The sequence below is a fragment of the Ochotona curzoniae genome, unplaced genomic scaffold, assembly GCF_017591425.1.
Source record: "Ochotona curzoniae isolate NIBS_2020 unplaced genomic scaffold, NIBS_Ocur_1.0 contig_1014, whole genome shotgun sequence".
In the NCBI taxonomy this organism is placed as follows: Eukaryota; Metazoa; Chordata; class Mammalia; order Lagomorpha; family Ochotonidae; genus Ochotona; species Ochotona curzoniae.
In genome coordinates, this window is record NW_024464920.1 from 38,120,832 (window position 1) to 38,143,062 (window position 22,231).

Sequence of the window (22,231 nt, forward strand, 5' to 3'; positions counted from 1 at the left end):
TGGAACTCCATTTTAATGGGAACAGCTTCTTTGCTGAATTTTTGAAAAATGGACTTGGAAGCTTCTTACTGTGGATCTTTGTTGGAGACAAAGGATTATTTATGCTAAAGGAAAATGTATTCCCCACTGAATGAGCCTGTGACCAGGAGAACAGGCCCAGTAATAATGCTCACTTGTACTTTGGCCTTTTGCTGTGGCAGAAAGAAGGAAAAATTACATTCAAAAGACATTCCTTTTTTTTTTTTTTTTTTTTTTTTTTACTTTCCTGCAAAGAAAATGTGAGTCAGTGCTAGGCTGTGGTTCAGCTTAGCCCGGGTTCACCTTTGCTATCAGAAGAAACCTTCCAGAAAGGAAATAGGTATGTGTGGTGGCTGCTGTGTGTGAGGTACGTCTGATATAACAGGCAGGAGGAAATAGTTTGCTCTCAGGTTTAAAATTGTCTTACAAAGAGGCTTTGTTTTTTTCCTTAGAAATTTTTTTCTTAGAATGTTTTTTCATAGAATTTTCAAATTCTATTATTTAATTAATTTCTAAGAAATTTTTCTCAGAACGTTTCAGTGATAGTTTGCAATAATATAGCCCATTGGCTTATTGTATTGCTTTTCGCGATTGAAAATACCCAATCTGATATTTTGTCTATATTGTGAGTGTCTTTAAGCTCTTCACTTTTCCCCTTGGAATTATATTGATTACTTTTATTAACCAGATTAGATTATTTTTCCTTATAGGTTTCAAGAATAAAACTTCAGATGTCAAACTGATTCTTTTGGGTTTTGTCTTTGAAAAATTATTACAGAAAAGCTTTGGGTGTATTTTCCACAGTTAAAACTGATTTTGTATGTTTACAACTTTGTTGTCTAGTGGAAGAAACCTATGGTTGGTTAACCTGATAAACTCTGTAGTCTAGGTGACTAGTACGAGTTCTGGGAAAACGAGGCACTTGATTTCTGATATCATTTTATGCAGTATTTACACTATGTTTACAGGGGAAAATAACATTCTTGAAGACTTCATACAAGCTATGTTTTAATTTTAATTTTACCTAATTAGCTAAATGCTGCAAGAATTGCTTTGCTATCACTGCCAGAAAAACCACATATTAAAGCATGTTTCAGATTTTCATCTTTGAAATGAGGAATGACTTTATGAAATGAGAAGTTAGAGCCTAACTGTCCCAACAAGAAGAAAAGAAGAAAAAGTTTTTGGTTGCCGGTTAAAACAGGAGAACAAGGCACATTCCCACTGATTTGGAGGTTTCAGAAAGTAGGGAAGTTGCCATTATGTGCATGTTAACACGTTTTTCTCTTTTCAGGAAAACAACTTCATCTCAGTAAAGAAGACCATGCAGCCTGCAGTTCAAGTAAGTGTTTTTCTTGGAGAAAAATATGTATTTAAGTTTAAATATAATCAGTGAGATAATAAGTCATTAGAAAATATTTTTATGACACCAGTGTTTTAAGCATCACATTTTTAATAACAAAAATACCTCGCTTTGGTTTGTTCTTTCTGAAAAGATTTTAATGGCAAGCTTTTGTTTGTACTGAATATGTGTAAGAATCAAAACAACTTTAAGGTTGGGAAATAGGTCTTCATACCAACCTTGGAAAAGAATTGGACTGCTTTGTCATTTCCTCCTCTTTGAAGTTTGGTGGGTATCTGCAGCTAAAAGAGCTTTTGGGGAAAAGACATACAAATTTGTTTTATTTTTTTAACAATTGTGGATGTACTCAGCACATGCATAAATATGACTAGGCATTAAAATTTAAGAGTGGTGTGTGTGTGTGTTTTGTAGGAGGAGAAATGCAGAGGAAAATCAGAGCAGGACAACTTCATTTGTAACTAATTTCCAGAATTGGTGTTTGCTATGTTATTGTATGTATTCAGTGAAATAACATGTGCCGAGGTCCTGCCAGAATTTATATGGTCTAATAAACATGTTAGAAATCTGTTGTGTGGTTAGTACACCAAAATCATCCCGAAGTTAAACCGGAAAAGGAAGAAGGCTTATCAGGAGACCCGTGGGCGACAGCCTGGAGAAGAGCGTTTGTTATGGAGTGCTCCAGAACAACCCTGAATGCCGTTCTGCTTGTAGGCCTTCCTGTGCTCTGTAGCTCTACAGAGTCCCAGCATGCAGTGTTGCTTTTGGGACCTGGGAGTCCACCACAGTCCCCCAGGAAGTCGTATCTCCCTCCAGGGCTTTAGTATGCTCATTAATCCTTTTACCACCCCAAATCTTTTTTTTTAATACACCTTTCAGAGTTGTCATTAGTTTCTCATTGATTACCTTTTTCTTGATTCTTTGTAGTGTTAACAACTGCCATATTGACCATGTTTTCTTCATATTCAGAATACTCATTATTTTTTAATTTTGTGATTTTTTTTTTTGAGTAAGCACATCTTTTTTTTTTTAGTATCAATCTCCTAACATTCAATCTCCATGTAGTGAACCAAGAAGGGCAAAATGATACATAAATCTGCAGTGTGGGCATTGGAGGAGAGAAAAGAACCCCCAGATTATGGAAACAGAATCATACGTAACGAGTAGTCAGCATATCTCCTCTTTGCTGTAGTAAGAGATATCATGTCTCCCGAGGCAATGTGATATATGTTTTGGAAAGATTGCTCACACACAGGTAGGCAAGGGGTGCATAAACACAAGGTGCCTGTGGAGCAGTGATGCCCAACGATATTTATAACTACATTAGCTGCTATCTTTTCTAAACACTTGCAGTGTGAAAATGTACATTCTGTGCAAAATAATACCACTACAAAAAGAATAAACATTTGAGAAGTATCTGAATTTTCTACAATTTCTGTATTGCAGCACTGGAGAATGTCCAGACCCTGGGCATATAGTGCACAGAAAATCACCTGGTCTGGTCCAGACAAGAGAGCCACAGGTGGATTTGAAATTCAGTAAATCCACAGCTGGATAATCCTTAAATTAAGACTGTTGTATGGCCCACAAGTGAAGTTATAAATATCCAGATGGTCCATGGCAGAAAAGGGGTTCCCACCTCACAAGAGGGAGGATTTTGACCTTCGATCTCATTTATGAATATTAATGAATCTAAAAATATTAATGCGAAAGTACTAGATGGTACACTGAAACAATACTTTCGATAGTTTTATCTTAAGGATGCACAGAAACTTCTCTGGTCTAGATGCCACTGATGGATCTTCATTAAGTGTTTGCCAAATGTAGCCTGCATAGCTTTCAGGAAGAGTTTCACTTCTCTCCCTGCTGACTGTGGCGATGTTTCAGGACTTTGACCTTTTTCTCTGCTAGCCATATCAGATATTTGTATTCATAAATGCCTTTTAAAGGGGGTACCAAATAGCTGTTATTAATTGACTTCTTATTTAATACAGTAACATCATTCATACTCTTCTGTGCCTCTCATTCTGATTAATCAGTGTACAATCTAAAAATTGATCAACCAGGATTCTTTTTCTTTTTCTCCTTTTCTTTCTTTCTTTTTTTTTAAATTTTGTTTTATCACACAGTTTTATAGGCTCTGGGATTCCCCCAACCCCTCCCAGTGCCCTCTCTCCCCCCATGGTGGATCCTCCACATTGTTGCAGTAGTACAGTTCATATCCAGTCATGATTTCTTCATTGTGAGCATGTGCCATGCATAGTGTCCAGCATCTTATTGTCCAGATAGTTTCTTTTCTTTTCTTTTCTTTTTTTTTTTTTTGCAAAGTCAGATATACAGGGAGGAGAGACAGTGAGGAAGATCTTCTGTCCAATGATTCACTCCCCAAGTGACCGCAACAGCCGATGCTATGCTGATCCGAAGCCAGGAGCTTCTTCCAGGTCTCCCACATGGGTGCAGAGTCCCAAAGCCTTGGGCCGTCCTCGACTGCTTTTCCAGGCCACAAGCAGGGAGCTGGATGGGAAGTGGAGCTGCCGGGATTAGAACCGGCACCCATATGGGATCCTGGCATGTTTAAGGCGAGGACTTTAGCCGCTAGACCACACTGCCGGGCCCCTATCCAGATAGTTTAAACAGTTTCTTTGGGAGACCATCCCTGGTCTGAAAGTAGAGCTGGCAGAATATCATCCTCTCCAATGAAAAGCCACAACATCACCTCAACAATTAACAACATTATGGAGTTGATTGACATGGTATTGAGGGACCAATATGTTAGAAAATGCAAGTTCTTAACCACATCCTGTGACTACTTCATTGACATTTCAGTTTTAGTTTATACACAACCGGCTGCTATACACCTTAAAGTGGTTATAGGGTGCTATTCAGCTGTCTTGTGTCTATTTCATTTTTTATATTTAACAGCTTATAGTATTCAAGCATGATTTTTACTGAACTTCACAAATTTTAGGATAGTCCAAACAGGCTTATAACTCTAACAAGGCATGTGTTAACAATTGGGGCGCAGAACAGTTTTAGGTAGGGTGTGCAGAGAAATCTCCAATACCTTAGTGAGGAGTAACTAATCTTTGTGTCCTACCTAGTAAAGGTATATGTAAATCCACGCTGACCATTTCTTGTCTGTTCTAAGCTTTCCTTATTGGTCTCTGTCTATCTAATCTAATTTTGGGGGAATCAAGGGGAGCCTCCGGAGCGACCCTGATGGTCATTGCAAGAGAGGGTGGGGATCCGAAGTTGGAAGTAAGGACCAGAGAAAGCTCCTCTCCCGGGACCTGAAGGAGATTTACTGGATGAACCAGAATTCTTAACTTCTTTTGAATCCTGGCCTTTTGAGAATCTGATAAAACTACAATCTCTCTTTGAGAAAAGAACCATTTGTGTTTAGTCATAATTTTTTCCCTAAATGGAAACAACCAGTTTATGTATCTAAGTTCATCTACAGACTAGCTGTGGATGAAGAATCTCTGCAATGTGACAGCTTTTGCCATGTTTTAGAACAACTTTTATGTATGTGGTATTTTGGAGAGGGGGAGGAATTCTGCTTACAGGAATAGAAGAATCTAACATACACTTCTCTCCAATATATCAAGAAGAAACATGACTTGTTAGTGTTAACTTCTGCATTTTCGTGTGTAATTTTTACAGAACCATCCTTCTAACGCGTTTACCTTTCCTTGACAAGCATTCATACTTGCTCTTCCATTTTCCAGCTGTACCAGTGATTGTAAAGGACATTAGGAAGGACATTAGGGTCTGACACCTTGCACAGGGCTGTCCCTGTGTGTGGATGACTTCTCACGTCACTCAAGCTCTGACATTTCATTCCAAGCAAGAACCTCCTTGTCACATCCCTTGTGCTCTAGCGAGACCCTTCCAGAGTTGTTTAGGATGGGGCAGGGCAAAGGCTATTTACATATTTTTCAAAAAGTTTATAATTAGATGACTGTTTCTTTGACAATTTAAAGAATTGACTATGATCTTTTCTATAAATACTCAGATAAAGACAGGTCTAGTTGTATTTCAAAGTTCTCTATGCTTTGGTTTGACAGTATGCCTATGCTGCTCTTCACGCTCCTCTTGGCATTGTCCAGGTCATAGGAAATATTTTAGGCTTTGCCAGCCAATAGCAAAAGTGAGATGATTAAACAGATAACTCCTTAACAGTCATCATAAAATGTAAAACCTATTATTAGCTTGTATGCTAAGCAAAAGCAGGTGACTCACCAGTCTTGCCCTTGTGGACTTTGTAACAAACTGCATAGATTTAAACAAGGATAGTTAGACATTTTTTGTTTTAAAGATAATGCAGTTAGAATTTAAGTTTACAAAAATGTGTATTTTTTATATGCATTCATTTAGCCACCCATTCAATGCATTCTGTTGAATCTCAGTTATCTGATAGCCCCAATGCCAGATGCTATGTAAATGTATCTTGTAAGGCAGGGGTTAATAATCCATTTTATAATTAAGATAGTAAACACTTAGCTGACAAGGGACAGAAAAATATTTGTCAGATTGTATCTCCTTGACTGTAGTAGAACCCACTTATTGGTTAGGGGGCTCATATACATTTAACCACAAGATTCAACAGTGAAGACATCCCAGGGACTGATAGTTTGGGTCTAACATCCATATTTTATGTGATCTGCAGTTTCTACATATGTGTAAATATATATATTTTATATATGACTTATACTTCATTATTTAAATGTGGATGTAAATTACTATGACTTTTAATATAAGACTGCATTCATTTATTCGATTGGCATTTTCTTTAGGTTTGGTTTGGAGAAGATCTGCCTTTAAGTCCACGGAATCCTCTGACTCCCAGACATGGGCCAGGGTTGGCCAATGTTTGTCAATATGATGAGTGGATAGCTGTGAGACATGAAGCCACTCTGTTGCCTATGCAAGAAGATCTGTCCATCTGGCTGTCTGGTTTGTTAGGTAAGGCTAGCAAGGATATCCGAAATTGTATTATTACCCAAGAAGTATTTAATGAGAGCCTTACTCTTTGCTGAAGAGTGATTGTAGCGAATGAAATACTCAGTGTTCTCTCATTGTCCCAAACAAACAACCTGGTTGGGGAGGTCGTCTGAACCAGCCTGAGCACTAGGAAATCTAAAGTAGCTGAAGAGATCAGTATGTTTTGAGTTTCAGTGTTTTTATTTGTGCATATTAAATATATCTTAAAAATTTATGTATGTCTAATTTGGTTTTGTTTCACTGACCTCTCCCCGCTCCCTTCAATAAATCTTTTACAGGCGTGAGATTCCTGGTGGAATCTGTTTATACTAGTTAAAACACTGATTAATTCTCATGTGCTGAGGGCTGGAGATATATGAAACCCAGGAGGAAATGGCAGGGTGAAGATGGTCTGGTGTCGTGCTTCTAATTCATTAGACATCTTGATAAATGCTCTGAATTTTCACCCAAGAAAATCACTTTAAATACATAATTTCGTGTGATAGTTCAGAATTTTCATGAAAAGATACATCCTCATGATTGTTGATTGTTCTCTAAAAAATAGCTAAACATACACCATTCTCTCCCTCTACATGCTTGTTATCAGTATTTGGATCATTTTTATAGCTTCTTTTGTGCTAATGATGCTTTAAAATGGTATTTTAGAGATGATGAAAAGTTGGTTATTGGTTATGGTACTACTATCTTTAATTTTTAAATTATGAATAAAGTCCATTTTATTTATAGAAAAATGTTTGTGTAAGCAATGTGAATATGCAGTGAACTTATTTCATCCTAATGTCAACTTGCTTTTTATGAAACTATGTCATGGATATTTCTGTTTCTATTGGGTCATCCAGCTTGCCAGTTTGCTGGGTTCACTTACCCTCTGAAGTGAATATTTGGAATTGATACTTTTGTAATATTTGAACTAGAATCTATGTGTTTTCTAGCGTTTGAACTAGGATCTGTTTCCATTTAATTACATTCTAATGATTATTTGATTTCACTGTTTCTAGAAGAACTTTAACTTTGAAATATGTTTTTAGGTATTGAAGTCAAGGCGGAAAGCCTATTGGAAGAGCTTGACAATGGAGTGCTGTTGTGCCAGCTGGTTGCTGTTCTTCAGAACATGGTGAAAGCATGCAGCCTTGAAGAGCCGCGAGTAAGTGAGCGTGTGGCAGTGGTGGTTCCACAACTTGGTGCATATTGATTTGTGCACGTGCATTTCTTTCCTCTGTAAGGTTGTAACCTTCCACCTGGCTGTGACACTTTGGATAACTGACCTAACCTTTTTGAGCTACAAGTGGGAAAATGTATTCCTTTGTAAGTTATTCACATTTCACCTGCAAGATTTCAGTGAAATTAAATGAGATATTCGATTTTATTTTTTGCAATGATCATTAGGTCTTCAGTTTTAAAAACGGTATTTTAGTTCTGGGAAAAATAACAGGAATATACAGGGAACTGACGGTAGTGACTGTTTCTGGTTAGAGAGAGGAGCTGCAGGGTAGAGATGGGACGAGACTTACTGAAACTTGCTGTGTCTTCTGCATTCGAAAAATCATGTTCCAGAATTGCTTATTTGAGCAAAATTTTAAACTAAAATAATTCTCAGTACGATTAAGTACTTGGATCAGGTAGTCCGATTAGGATTCTATGAAATGGGGACCATCTGTTTTCAAAGAACTTCAGAGTGGACAACTACTTCCTTATTTGAAGAAATTAAAAACATCTTTATGAAGATGTACATCAGGAAGAAAGCCAGAGTGAATGTGCCTGTAACCTAAGATAGCGATAATGTGTTGTATTGAGCTATGTGTGGAGAATATACCATAGAAATCTGCTTTGGAATTATCAGAGTGATGTTTTTTTTAAAAGAAGGAGATTAGAGCTGTTTGATGCTACTGTTAGTTTTGACCAGATTGTTAAATATTTCCTGGAATGTAGCTTAAAGCATAGTAAAATTAAATAATTTTTTGGAAGATAGTCTTTATCCCAAAGCTGTATATTTTTTAGTTTGATTTAATGCATTGAATAATTACTTAGTAATAGTCAAATGAATAACTAATGAAAATATCCCTGGTGCATTTTTGAAAGTATTCCTTTTTCTTTTCCAGAATTTTCCAATGAGAAAAGTGCCCTGTAAGAAAAATGCTGCACCAGGTTCATTCTTTGCCAGAGACAATACTGCAAACTTCCTCCACTGGTGTCGACACATTGGGGTTGATGAGACTTACCTCTTTGAGTCTGAAGGGTTAGGTAAGTGTTGTGGTCATCATCATTGTTCGTTTTGATATTCATCAGGACTTTTTTACCCCTCATTTTTTGTTTGTTTACAAATATGGACTCAAATGGTGCATCTTGTTCTCCTAGAAAGAGCTGTGCTCAAGTTTGTAAGGAGCAGGCCTTGAACCCTGTGGTAAGGATACTGGTTGGGATACCTGTCCTTGGAGTGCCTGGGTTTGAGTCTCAGCTCCACTGCTGATGTCAGCATCCTACTAATGACCACTCTGGAAGGCTGTAGGTGATGACTCAAGTATTTGGGTCCCTGCCACCCACATGGGAAACATGATTGAGTTCCCAGCCCTTGGTTTGGGAGTGAATCAATGGATGAGTTGTTTTGTTTTGTTTCTCTCTCTGTGTTTTTTTTAAGATTTGTTCATTTTTATTGGAAAGGCGGATTTACAGAAAGAAGGAGAAACATAGTGAGAGAGATCTTGCATGTGCTGGTTCCCTCCTCAAGTAGCCACCATGACTGGAGCTGAGCCGATCCAAAGTCAGGAGCCAGGAGACATGTGGGTGCAGGTCCCAAGGCTTTGTGTCATCCTCTACTGCTTTCTGAGGTCACAGGTAGGGAGTTGGACCATCCAGGGCATGAACCATCACTCAGGTGGGATTCCAGAGCTTACAAAGTGAGGATTTAGCCACTGAGCCGTTGTACCAGGTCCAAATTCTTTCTAAATAAATTTTCTCAGAAAGGTGTTGGACTAATGCTTTTGTAATACTTTTTTTTTTTCAAGAATCACCTTTTCAAATCTAAATTACTAGTGATTTTTCTCATAACTATATAATTGCAGAAATAACAAGTGCAAATAATAAGCACTGACAGTGTTTAGATTTACCTTATAAACAACAGCTGCCATCTTGGTCATCTAAATGGGCTGACTTGACAATTTTGAAAAGTTATATTCTATTACTGACAATTTTTACATTTCCTTTAAGTAAATAGAGGCATCTGTCCAGTGGTTAGATTAGTAGCTATCCAACTGAATTTTATACTGGATGTATTTCCACCATTTATACATAGGGGTGTGTGTGTGTGTGTGTGTGTGTGTGTGTGTGTGTGTGTGTGTGTGTAGTTGCTTCAAGAAGCTTATGAAAATGGGTTTTAAAGATGAGCTTATTTTGCTGGCAGTCTTGAAGTCTGTGCATACTCAAGGTCATCACAGAGCTCATGAAAAATGTGTAATGTGAAAAAAACTATGCATGGAGTTCAAAACGTTTTATTGCACCAACATGAACTTATGATTTTATTTTTCCCCAAACTTTTTGAAGTATCTCATACAAATATATGCATCCGTTAACACAAACACACATGGAATTCTTGGTGTTGTGCTGGGAGCAGTGGCACACCCAGGCTGTAGCTGTGAGAATTGCTTTCCTGGGTAGAAAGAAGTTTTATCACTGACATTGCTTAGAATTTCTGGTTCTTAGTGATAACAAAAACCAAACTAACTTTCAGTTGGTTTAATTATAATCTTTAAATTCTACAGTGCCAGTGTATACCCTGCTAGCCTGCACTCAGGATAAGCTGCTACCCAATCCGGGTGCTTCTGGATTCCTCTGTCAGATGTGCAGTAAGGTGTAATGCTTGCTCCTCTCAGCCCTCACCTCACTCTGCCTGAAGTCCAGGCGTGCCAATCACCATGACAGGTGGATTGAACGGCACATCCGTCTTCTGAAGATCAAAATGAAAAGGACGTGCTTCCCTTTCCTGTTTCTGAAAGGATATGATTTTGTATTTCTCATGTTCAGCAGAAGACGTCTTCTGACTGTCCTGAAGGTCAGGGTAGGACTCAGCAAAGCACCACCAATGCCATGAACTCATTTCTAGGGATTAACTGATCGGTCATCTAATGCTTTCACTCTGGAAACTACGCAGAGATGAGCCTTTAAGTTTTTGCTTTGCAAAGGACTGGAGGTAATTTAAAGAAATAAATAGATAATTTTAAGGTGTTTCTAATGGTGTAAAAACAAACAAACTTTTTTTTTTGTAAATTCATTCATTGGCAGGAATTTTAATCTCAGTTATCAACTTTTCATTGATTTTAAAAGATTATGCCTTGTGCTGGGGGAGTATAGTAGATGCTAGTTATAACTTAGAGCATCTGTCATTTCTATGAGAGAGTTACAGGGTACTTGCCATTCATCGCACACTGCACATTCCTAGATTAGAACTCACAACTTTCCTGGAGTTTCTGACTCCACGGACTGGATCAGAGAGAGAGATAACCCACAGCAACCGTGCTGGTGCACTGAGCCGAAGTTCTACCATCAGGCTTTGTCCTTGGAAAGTTAAGCTGTGCTTTCCCTAACATAATGTTTACCTTTTAGAAATGTCCATGGCAGTTCTTTATTATGTTCACTGTATTGTACCATCATCACCACTGGATAATTTCAGGACATTTCTATTACTTCCAACAGAAAACCCATGCCTACTGGCAGTTGTTTCAATTACTCCCTATGTGCTGGCTGCCACTAGTCTAATTTCTGTCTCTATGAGTTTGCATGTTCTGGTCACTTCATATAAATAAAATCATACAATATGCAGCCCTTTGTGTCTCGTTCCTTCAGTTAATATAATGGTTCATTTACGTTGTAGCATGTAACATTGTTCCTTTTTCATGGCTGAAGATATCTCATTGTATAGATATTCATGTAGTTTAAACCCATTCATCAGGTGGTACACAATTGGGTTATTTTCACTTTCTGGCTATTATGAAAAGTACTTCTATGAACATTTTTTATGCAACTTATGGCTTTAACTCTCTCAGGTATTCCTAGGCATGGGATTGCTGGGTTTTTCTCACACAGTGACTTTATGCTGATATTTTTGAGGAACCACCAAGCTATTTCATAGTGGCTGCACCGTTGAACATTCCCACCAGCAATACAAGAGTATTTCAATTTCCCCACATCCTCACCAACACTTCTTGCTGTCTGTATTTTGTTTTTATCAAAATCATCGTAATGGGGAAGAAGCAGCATCGCATGGATTTTGATTTGTCTTTCTTTAGTGACATTAAGAATGTTTTACGAGCTCTGTGGTTATGCCTGTGTCTTCTTTGAAGAAATGCGTAATCAAATCATTCTGTTTTGGCCCATGTTTCTTCTTTGTTGATTTGCTAGAGATCTTTGTCTATCTAGACACTAGTCCTTTATCAGATATGATTGGCGTATATTTTTCTGGCCTTTGGGTGTCTTTTTACTTTGATAATGGTATAATTTGATGCACAAATGCTTTAAATTTTGATAGTTTACATTATCAATTGTTTTTGTTTGTTTGTTTGCTAATCCTTTCGGTATCATCTCTAAATAAGCATAGCCTAGTTAAGGCCATGCAGATTTCTACCTGAGTCTCCTTAAAAGAGTTAAAATGCAAATCTTTTGCATTTAGATGTTTGCTCCATTTTTAGTTCACTTTGGTATGTACTGTGAAGAAGGGCTCAGGTTCATTCTTCTGCCTGCAGACAGCCCATTAGTTGAAAAAAGATTATTCTTTTCCTGTTGAGTTGTCTTGGTACCCTTCTTGAACATAAATGGTTGCTTTCATTTCTGGATCCTCAATCTTCTTCCATTGATCTCTATGCCTATACTTATGCCAATAAAATACTGACTTAATTATTATATCCTAATATAGTAAGTTTTGAAATCAAGAAATATATATCTTCATTTTTTGGGAGGAGGATTGATTTAGCTATTTTTTTGCACCTTACAATTCCATGTAATTTATCATCAGCATGTTAATTTCTGAAGAAAGGGCTGTTAGAGACTGTTTTGAATCTGTCACTTTTGGAATCGTTGCTACCTTAACAGCATTATCTCCTAATCCATGAGCATGGAATGTTCTTTAATTTATGTCTGATTTAGTTTCTCATAGTGTTTTGAAGCTAGTCTAAATGGAATTTTTAATTTTTGTAATTTCATTTTCAAGTTATTTCATTTCCAACTTATAAAAATAATTTTTGTCTGTTGATATGGTATTCTGCAGCTTTGCTGAATTTGCTTATTAAGTTTTTTTTTGGTGGTGCTCTTTGGGATTTTTCTAAACACAGAGTTATGTTGTCTATGATTAGACAGAGTTTTCATTCCTACTTTCTAATCTAGATCCTTTTTGCTTATTTTTCTTGCCTGCATGCCATGGCTAGGACCTCGAGTATAATGCTCACTAGAAGCGGTAAGAGTGCTTCTCCCTGTCTTTCCCCTGATCTTGGAAGAGAAGCTTTGAGTCCTTTACCCTTAAGAGTGGCATGGGCTGTGAGCTTTTTATAGATGTCCTTTAGCAAACTGAAAAACTATTCCTAGTTTATTGTCATTTTTTTTTTAACCAAGAAAGGATGTTGATTTTTTTTCTGCTCTTTTCTGTGTCTTTTCAGATAATTGAGTCTTTGTTTTATTTTGCAAATTATATATTGCCTTGGTTGTTCTTATGTTGAACTAATTTTGCATTTCTCTCATAAATCTCATGGTTTTTACTCCTTTTTAATATGTTGCTGACCTTTGCTGGTATTTTATTGATAATTTGTGTATTGTTCCTTAGTTTTCTTGTGTTTGTTTGGCTTTGAGATTGGGGTGATGTGAGCATCAGAGAATGATTTAGGAAGTGCTCCCCCTTCTGTTTTGATAAGAGTTTTGATAGACGCATGGGCACATAGCACTGTGCTGATGATAGCATGGAATACAACTGAAATGTCTAAAAGAATCTCTCATGGAGGTATCTTAAATGTAACTAATTTAATGCTACAAAAACCCTTAGTGTTTTATATCTAAAGAACTGCTATTCTCCTGTTAGTCAATTTTGAAAAATAAAAATAATTGATAAAAGATAAGGATAAATAGAAAATATAAATATATTTATTTTAAATCTTTACAAACAAGTAAGCCCACTGTATTCCTTCTTTTTTATTTTGCCCTTTTCCATGCCAAAAAATGTGTCTTCCTATTTAATTTTGCTTTTTAATACGTATCTTATTTCCACAGTTTTGCATAAAGATCCAAGACAGGTATATCTTTGTCTACTTGAGATTGGACGAATTGTGTCCAGGTATGTATTCCAAAATATTTCAGAATGTCAATTTTGTAAACATTTTGAAGCTATTAATTTTAGCTTATAACACCATTTTCCCTAAAAACCCAATATCTTATTTCAACTTCCTTTTGGTGTCTTAACTTTGTTTACTATGTTTAAGCATATGTCAACATCTGTTTTTTCTTAGTATAGCTTGCCTTTATTTCATATTAAATTGAACATGATTATTTAAACTTTCTTTAGATAAGGCAAGGGTAAGATCAAGAAGTTTTAATTACAGTTTCAGGCAAAGCAAGTCCTCTGAACATAGAGAGGGTGTGTTAAGAGGACCAAGGCCTGTGCCTCCTGTACCTACTTCAGCCTCAATCTTTTTTCACTCCTGGTTTTAAAGGTGTCTTTCAGAATCCCAAGTAGATTTTCAGGATTTCTAGTAGCCCCGATGTGTGCTGTGCTGTGAAGATGCTCATGTGGGTTTTTGGCAACCTACGAGACAGTCAAAAGCATTTCCACATGATTTAATAAAACAACACAGCTGGTAGAAGAGAATCGTGTAGATTTTTCTTCAAAACAGTGTGTGTGTGTAACTGTGTATGTGAGAGAGAAGGGGGAGAAGGGAAGGGAAGGGAAGGGAAGGGAAGGGAAGGGAAGGGAAGGGAAGGGAAGAAAAGGAAAGGGAGGAGGAGAAAATGATATCTTGATATCCAGGGAAGTGTTTGGGTCACCTTTGCTTGAATGATCATATCTTTTGCTTGGTTTTCAGATATGGAGTGGAGCCACCAGTGTTAGTAAAACTTGAGAAAGAAATTGAGTTGGAAGAAACCTTGCTCAATACTTCTGGGCCTGAAGATTCGATTAGCATTCCGAAATCATGCTGCCAGCATGAAGAGCTGCATGAAGCTGTAAGTAATGGCCCATTTTTTTTTTTAAAGAAATTTTGTTTGTTTGTTTTGATATCTTGGAGTTTGCTAGTTTTATGTACCTTTAGTTTGCTACACATGATGGTGGTGATTAAAGGAAATTGTTTCTTGTTTATTGCCATACATTAGCTACAAATCTCCACTTACTGATGAGTTCAAGGAGCTATATATGTTTTTTTTTTTCTTTTAAGTTTTTGCAGTCTTAATGGCCAGGGCTGGGACTAGACAGAAGCCAGTAGTTTAAGATGCTGATATTGTAGGCAGTACATTACCCCTTCGGCTCAATGCCAGCCTCCAAGGCACATTTTAAGGGCGATGTCATTTGTGTAGGTTGAAGAGTGGGTTAAGTTGTGTAATGATGGAGTCAACAGACAGGAACCCATCATGAAGGGTAGCGTAGGCCATTGATTTTTGTTTTAGCGTGGCAGGATTATAATCTCATTTCCAAATTATGAGGATTGCTCTCATGGTCACATAGAGGTTGTATTGGTGTTATGGTACTTATCCGTGCGTAAGATGATGAAAGCTTGAACTTGAACAGCAGTAGAGGAAACAGAACAAAAGGAATAAATCTGAGACATCTGGGAGGTAGAATTGACAGGAATCAGTAGCTACTTATGGGGAAGGCAGAAAAGCTAGAGCACTGTCCGGATTTTCTAAGTGAATAGTGAATGCATGTACACTTGGAGAATCCAGGAACAGGAAAACTTGTGAAGAGCACTGATGAATTTATTTCTGAATTCCTCCCTGACAGCTTATTGCTAGATATGTTAAATTGAAAAGTCTTCTAAAGTTTATACTCATTATGTAGAAGTTCATGGAATTGCATTTTATTAGGCTGTGGGTTTTCTGTAGCAACCGCAGTATTAAGGGATAAAGGTAAATTTAGTATCAGACATTTTCTGCTTACTACCATTTTGTAGAATTGCTTAATGTACAAAATTATTTTAAATAACAAATAAGTCATTACCAATAAGCACTGAAAAGTTATTACTTAGATTGTTTGCTTAGCATAATAAAACATTCAGTTAGCCTTGCAAGAGATGAAGATGTCAGCTGGAGCATCTCTGTATCAGACCAAAATACATTTATTTGTTAATGTTCCTAATATCTGTGAAGATTCTGGAAATCAGTCTGGGAAGAAGAAATAATGTAGTTGGTAAAAATGAAATTTAAATCTCTTAAACAATGATTAAATAAAAAGGAAACCAGGAAAATACCTTATAAAATGAGAATGACAGTGTCTTCATTTCCTTATTATGTAAAGACTGTATAAAATCTAATAAGAAAAACATTTCCATTCAGTTAATGCACCTCTTGTATTCACACAAGAAAGCAATATTTAAACTTGTTGGAATCAATATATTTGCTCATTATCGAAACATCTTTAAGTTATTAAAGCCGATAGTTTCTGCTGACACTATTTCTATGTGTTGTTATTGATAATGAAAAATAATGTAAACTTTAGAAAAATAAATTGACAAGTTGATTTTATGTTGTAAATATAATATGTTGTATATATAAACTGTATAGGATTTAGAAATGGGAAAAGAATCAATAGTATCGCAGTACCATTGAAGATGATTTTAAGCTTTTTCCTTGGGTGTTATTATGTTAAGTATGTAACAAATAAAATCAGAAGCCTTTCTCGCCTGCTACTGTAGTTCCTTATGCTCAGTGCCTTGTTTAGGCAAGGGACTAGTGCTAATGTCTACTGCTCAGTATAAGTGAGCTTTGCAGATTTTAAATAAGGAAACCATGTGACCTCTCAGAATACATTTCTGTAGAAATTTATATGGAAAGAATTTATATTAAATGTATTAAAATTTATATTGCTAGAAAATAGTGACTAAGAAGTTTTTTCTATTCCTTTGGGTAGCTAATGTATAAACATGGTTCTAACAATCTTATCCCCTTTACCTGGGTTCAGTTTATTTTTACCAATTTGTGCATATGGGGTGTGGACGGATATGTCTGAATGTGTGCATACGTACAACGACACAGGTATCAAGGGTATACACATCTTAAGCTTGATTGAATGATTTGTGAAAATCAGGTTTTTTGACATATAAATAATAATATTTTGTGATGTGAACTATGCAGAGAGGTGAATTCCTGACCCATCTTTGAGTAACTAATTCATACAATCATATAAATCCCTACTGGTGTCCAGCTAAATTGGACATAGCTAAGTAGACTTTTAATCCTCCCTAGGTTTAATTAAACGAGTTTATTTAGATATATTTTGTGTGACAAGGTAATTAAGATAAATATTTTATGATCTTGCTTTTTCAAAAGTGTAATTTTAGGTAAGCTTAAATATTTTCCATTGTGGTTGATATGTGAATTTTTTTTCCAGTCAAATGTATTCCAATAATTTAACTTATTTTAACGCCAAGCCTTAAATATCCTTTCATCTTTACAGAAATTGTGTAGCTTTTGTGTTGTGTTGGCTGGGGAAAAGTAGTCCGTAAGCTCCTTGAAGCATAGAAGTAGGGTTTCCTCAGCTCCCAACAGCTGAGCAGACTACCGGAACGCAGCAAGCACTTCTGAGAAAATGGCTCCAGAATGGAAGCATTTAAGAATTTTACATAGTCCTGAGTAAAGGGAGGTTAGGGAACTGCTACCTCTTTGAGCAATAGCCTTGAACAAGTCTAGCTATTTCCTCACAAGATTGGTTTAGCACGGTGTTAAGTTGCTGTTTCACGTTTTTCTGAGTAGCCAGTGCTTGATTCGACACAGATGTATTCATTCAGGTCTTAATGATGAAATCGCACTGACTGCCACTCAGGAATGTGTCTCAGGTCACCATCGCCATCCTACCCGTGCAGTCCTCCTGCGTGGTCGTGAGGACACCGCCTGCCTCGTGACCCTCAGGCAGGGCCGGGGACTTGATCACTGCCGGCATTCATGTTAGCAGTGTCTAGCCTTAAGAGATGTCAGCGGGTAGAGGTAAAAGAAGTTAAATAGTTGAACTGAATTTTTGAGTTTGATTTTCCTAGCTGTCAAGTAACATTGCACTTTTACCTTAGACAAACTTTTTGTAACAAGTACTAAAGTTATTTTTAACCTTAGGTCAAACATATTGCTGAAGACCCTCCTTGTAGTTGTTCACATAGATTTTCTATCGAGTACTTATCTGAAGGCCGTTACCGACTTGGGGATAAGATACTCTTCATAAGAGTAAGTGCACGGTCCATGTGTGTTCACATATAGAACTTGTTGTGAAATTGGGTTTCCTGCCAGCCTCTCTTTGCTTTACTTTTTAAAAAGCTGGAATGGATGATGCAATTAATGGAAGAATTTCACTGTATCGGGAAAATATGCCCTCTCCACCATCTGCTTAATGTGAATCTGTTTTTTCTTTTTGTTCTCCAAAAAATACATATTCAGCGGCACCAGAGTCCATTCAATTATTTTCTTTACAATTGTTAAACCTTAAAAAAAGAAAAATACAGACTTCTTGCCTTTCATGATCAGTTCAGATAGGTGATTTAAACACTGCAAACAACTAACTTCAGAATTCCTACGACTAAACAGTGAAATATAACTGAGGAACAAAGCTCCTTGTACCCTTCTGGTGTCTTATGCCATTTGTCAAATAACCGAATGGGGAGTAATTTTCCACTATTACAAGAGAAAACAAAAATAAAACATCTACTGCAATGAAATGCCTAACAAGAAAAGGAAATAGAAACATGCTATTTATGATAACATATACTTTGGGCTTCATATAGAAATTGTTTCTCACGGCCACAGCCTTGCTGCGTGTACTCATCATCGTGTTCATCTTCCGCCTCTGTCCCGTCTGCTGTGGGTTAATTGTCCTCTCCTGATGAGACTGAAATTTCACCGATTCAGCATTCTTTCCAATTCTGATCTAAAATTAGGAACTGTTTTATTTCCTAGTTAGCAGTAATATAATAATAATTAAAATATAATTTCACCGTCTAGTTTTCTTCCCTTTCACATATTATCATTACCTCACCACCACCTACCAAAGTCACACAGAAACACTCTCCTGCACTTTCCATCTCTTAACTAGCTTTCTTGTTAAAGGCATTGTGATACAGATAGCCATGATGCACATAGCATGGGACTCAGAATTAAAATCCATGCACAGTGGAAGGCATTTGGCCTAGCACTTGAAGACTGAGAGTTGGGATCCCATATCCCTGCATCAGAGTGTCTGGGTTCAAGTGTTCACTCCACTCATGGTTCCAACTTGCTAATAATGTGTGCCAGGGGAAAGAGAAAGTCGAGTTCCTGGGTCCGTTCCGCACAGCTAGAAGCCCTGTACTGAGTTCCTGGCTCCTTTGCAGACATTTCGGAAGCGAATCAGGGGATGGGAATTTTATATTTCTTTCTTTCTGCCAAATAAACAAATACCTAAAGTTTGTGGGGAACCTCATTTAGTTCTACATATTGGTCTGCTGTAAGGACAAGAAACTGAACTCCAACTTGGGGTGTACTGACAAAGGCATGGTGTCTCATCCCCACAAAAGCACCATCTGGGTTACAGGCACCCAGTCCAGGAGAGACCAGGCCACGCTGTGTTAGCTGGGACAAATTCCACCATCTCTAAGAGGCATAATTTTCTTGTCTGCAAAGAAGAACTAATAATAAATCTTATCAGAGTGTCTTTAAGATTAAATTGGTGTATATGAAAATAATTAAATTGTAAAGTATAATGTTTGGTCTTTTTTATTTCTTCCCTATTTTTTTTCTTTATTATCAGGCACTGTTTTTTCCTTTAGGTCCTCATTTCTCCTTCCTTCATCTCTTCTCCCTTTTTCTTTTACTCTTCATTGAACAACATTGACCTTGCACTTCTGCATGTTAATAACTTAGGTTTTTAAGATGCAAGTTATTTGTAAATATGTTGCTAACAGGTTGGAGGAATTTGATTGTAGTTGTATAACTCAACCTGAATTAAATTTATTAATAGTACCAGAGGCTATCAATTTGTATGAAAATGCTGGCAAATTCTCTGAATGTCATAGGTCTCAATATCACAAAATATGACTGCTAACACATTGTTACTTTATTATGAACCTCACAATTTTACAACTTTTTAAATTTTTTTACTTTTCTTTGTGGGGGCAGATGCTTCATGGAAAACACGTTATGGTCCGTGTTGGCGGAGGCTGGGATACTCTTCAAGGATTTTTGCTTAAATATGATCCCTGTCGAATATTACAGTTTGCTACACTGGAACAAAAGATTCTAGCATTTCAAAAAGGAGTTTCTAATGAACACGTACCTGATTCACCTGCCAGAACACCTCAGCCTCCTGAGATGAATCCTTTGTCAGCAGTTAACATGTTTCAGAAACAAAATCCCAAACCTGGCACAGCAGTTCCCAGGAGCAAGGAAAAACAGGTGCATCCACCAGGCTCTCAGCTGCCGGCTTCCTCACAGAAAGCAGGGCATCCAGGCTCCGCATCAGGCCCTTCTAAAGGTCCAACTTCCTCAGCGATGCCTTCCCATCTCAAGCTCAAGTCTTCAAAAGGCACAACAAAGAAGCCACATGTTTCTTCAAACAGCGTCCCGTCTTCACTGGGCCCCGTTGGTAACAGTACTTCTTCACCTGTTTTATCAAGAACTGCACCTTGCGTAACTGAGTCATTAAGGAAATGTGTCACATCCTCTGGTACCCCTAAGGCCAGGGTCATTCCAGCCCACAGTTCAAAAGAGCTGCCAAGTAAGTGTTCTGGAAAAGCCGAATTGAAGTATTTGAAAGACAGTCATATTTCTTCAAAGGATGATAAAGTAGTTCACTCAGCTGCACATTTAGGTTCTTCATCAAAGTATCCAAAGGCACCTAAAGCAAACATACACGTAAGACCTAAACCGTCCCCCTTCCAGTCCCCTGCCAAAATGACAAAACCCAATTCCAAAGCCACAGCCCAAGGAGCCCAGGCCCAGCCATCTGACAGAGCTGCACCTGCAGGGCTGGTCCCGGCCCAGAAACTTAAACCAGCCTTGAATCTAAATCAGCCAGTTTCTGTGGCTTCCATTTCTCCTGCAAGAAATGCACGGGACTCAAAAAACAGCCATACAGCTTCAGTTGTCAAAAAGCAGCATCAGTCGAAAAGTCCATGCCAAAGGGCAGGACCCAGCTCCTCCAAATCCCCTGGCCGCACTCCACTGTCCACCATGAGCCTTCCCCAGTCTTCTGTGAAAACACAGACAGCAACCAAGGCAGCACACACTGCCACCAAGGGCCAGTATTCAGCCAAAGGACCTCCAAAAAGTGGCAAGACCCCAACTCCCAGCAAGAAGCCACCTTCATCTGGTAAGGAAGCAGATAGTGGAGAGAGAAAACCTGCTGCCAAGAAAAAGGAAGATGATGACCACTACTTTGTTATGACCGGAAGTAAGAAACCTAGAAAATAAATATGCCTGTGACATTTTAAGAAAACAGGACTGGAGCAGAGTGAATGCGTCCAGGTTTCTCCCATGCATATGTGTTCCAGAACAACATAGAAGGGTGACGGGTGTTGGGACGAGGAGGAAGCTCATCAGAATCCACATCTCTGAATCCATCAGCAACTACTCTTGTGAGGCAAAGAGTTGTCAAATCACTACAAGGTTCTTTTTCATACTAGACATAGATGCGACTTTCAGTCCATAGTGTCATTATTCATGGCTCTTGCTGAGGGAAATATAAGTCACATAACACTACTGGAATTACAACTATGGCAGGAGTGGGAAACCTTTTTCCAAGGACTGTCTGGATATTTATAACATCGTTCTTGAGCCAGACAGAATCGTCAACTTGAAAATTAGCCTGTTATAAGTCTACTGAATTATGGTTGTCTTGGCAGGCCCAGACCAAATGATGTGCAAGCATTATATGGCCCTTGGGCTGGATATTCCACACTCCTGAACTATGAGGACTATTTTTTTAAAAAAAATATATGCACACACATATATATATAACTTTTAAAATATGTATATTTATATAAATCATCCATTTATAGGATGGATGTTACATACATGCTTATAGCAACAGTGAGACTCTTAATATTAGGTATTATGTTTTATCAAGAAAGAAACGGTTTGGCATTTGTCCTGCGTTAGGCACCTAATTTGATTTCCTGATCAGGATTACCTAGTGCTACAATGCCACGTGCCAATGGCTGCTGCATGTTAGCTTGGCATTACTCTGAGCTGGGCTAGACAAAATTCTTAGTACTTATGTCTTTTAAAGCTTTCCAAATGAGAAGGAAGTGATTATTTTACCAGCCTGAAGTTACCAGTACTTTCAGTATAACTAATAAGATTAACTTATTGAAACATAAGCAGAAACTCAGTTTTTTAAAAAAAAACCCAAAGATTTTTAATGTATATTATCTATGAAAACTTGTATTTTAGTAGATGTTGCACAGCTGGAGAGAATGACTGAGTAGCTTCTAGCATATTAAAGATATTTTAATATTTCCTATGAATTTTTCCACAAAAATAATGTATTTTTAACATCAGAGTTATGTTTTAACTATCTTAAAATTAAGCATTTTGAAAAAACTCTTGATGCCCAATGTAATTTGTATCATCATGTCATTTTTCTCTAGATTATGGAACAATGCCAGTTTTAGTAAGATTTTTCCAATTATGTTCACGTTATTAGCATCATGT

At 37.4% G+C, this 22,231-nt stretch overlaps 1 protein-coding gene across 1 annotated transcript; it reads left to right on the forward strand.

Moving 5' to 3' along the window:
• Positions 1–312: 312 nt before the first annotated feature.
• Positions 313–21,871, forward strand: GAS2L3 (growth arrest specific 2 like 3). Its single transcript, XM_040984207.1, has 9 exons — positions 313–358; positions 1,313–1,360; positions 6,175–6,343; positions 7,411–7,526; positions 8,482–8,623; positions 13,625–13,688; positions 14,434–14,572; positions 17,666–17,773; positions 19,697–21,871. Exons 2-9 carry the CDS (start codon positions 1,343–1,345, stop codon positions 20,987–20,989), a joined length of 2,049 nt encoding a protein of 682 aa, XP_040840141.1. The 5' UTR covers positions 313–358; positions 1,313–1,342; the 3' UTR covers positions 20,990–21,871.
• Positions 21,872–22,231: the final 360 nt, after the last annotated feature.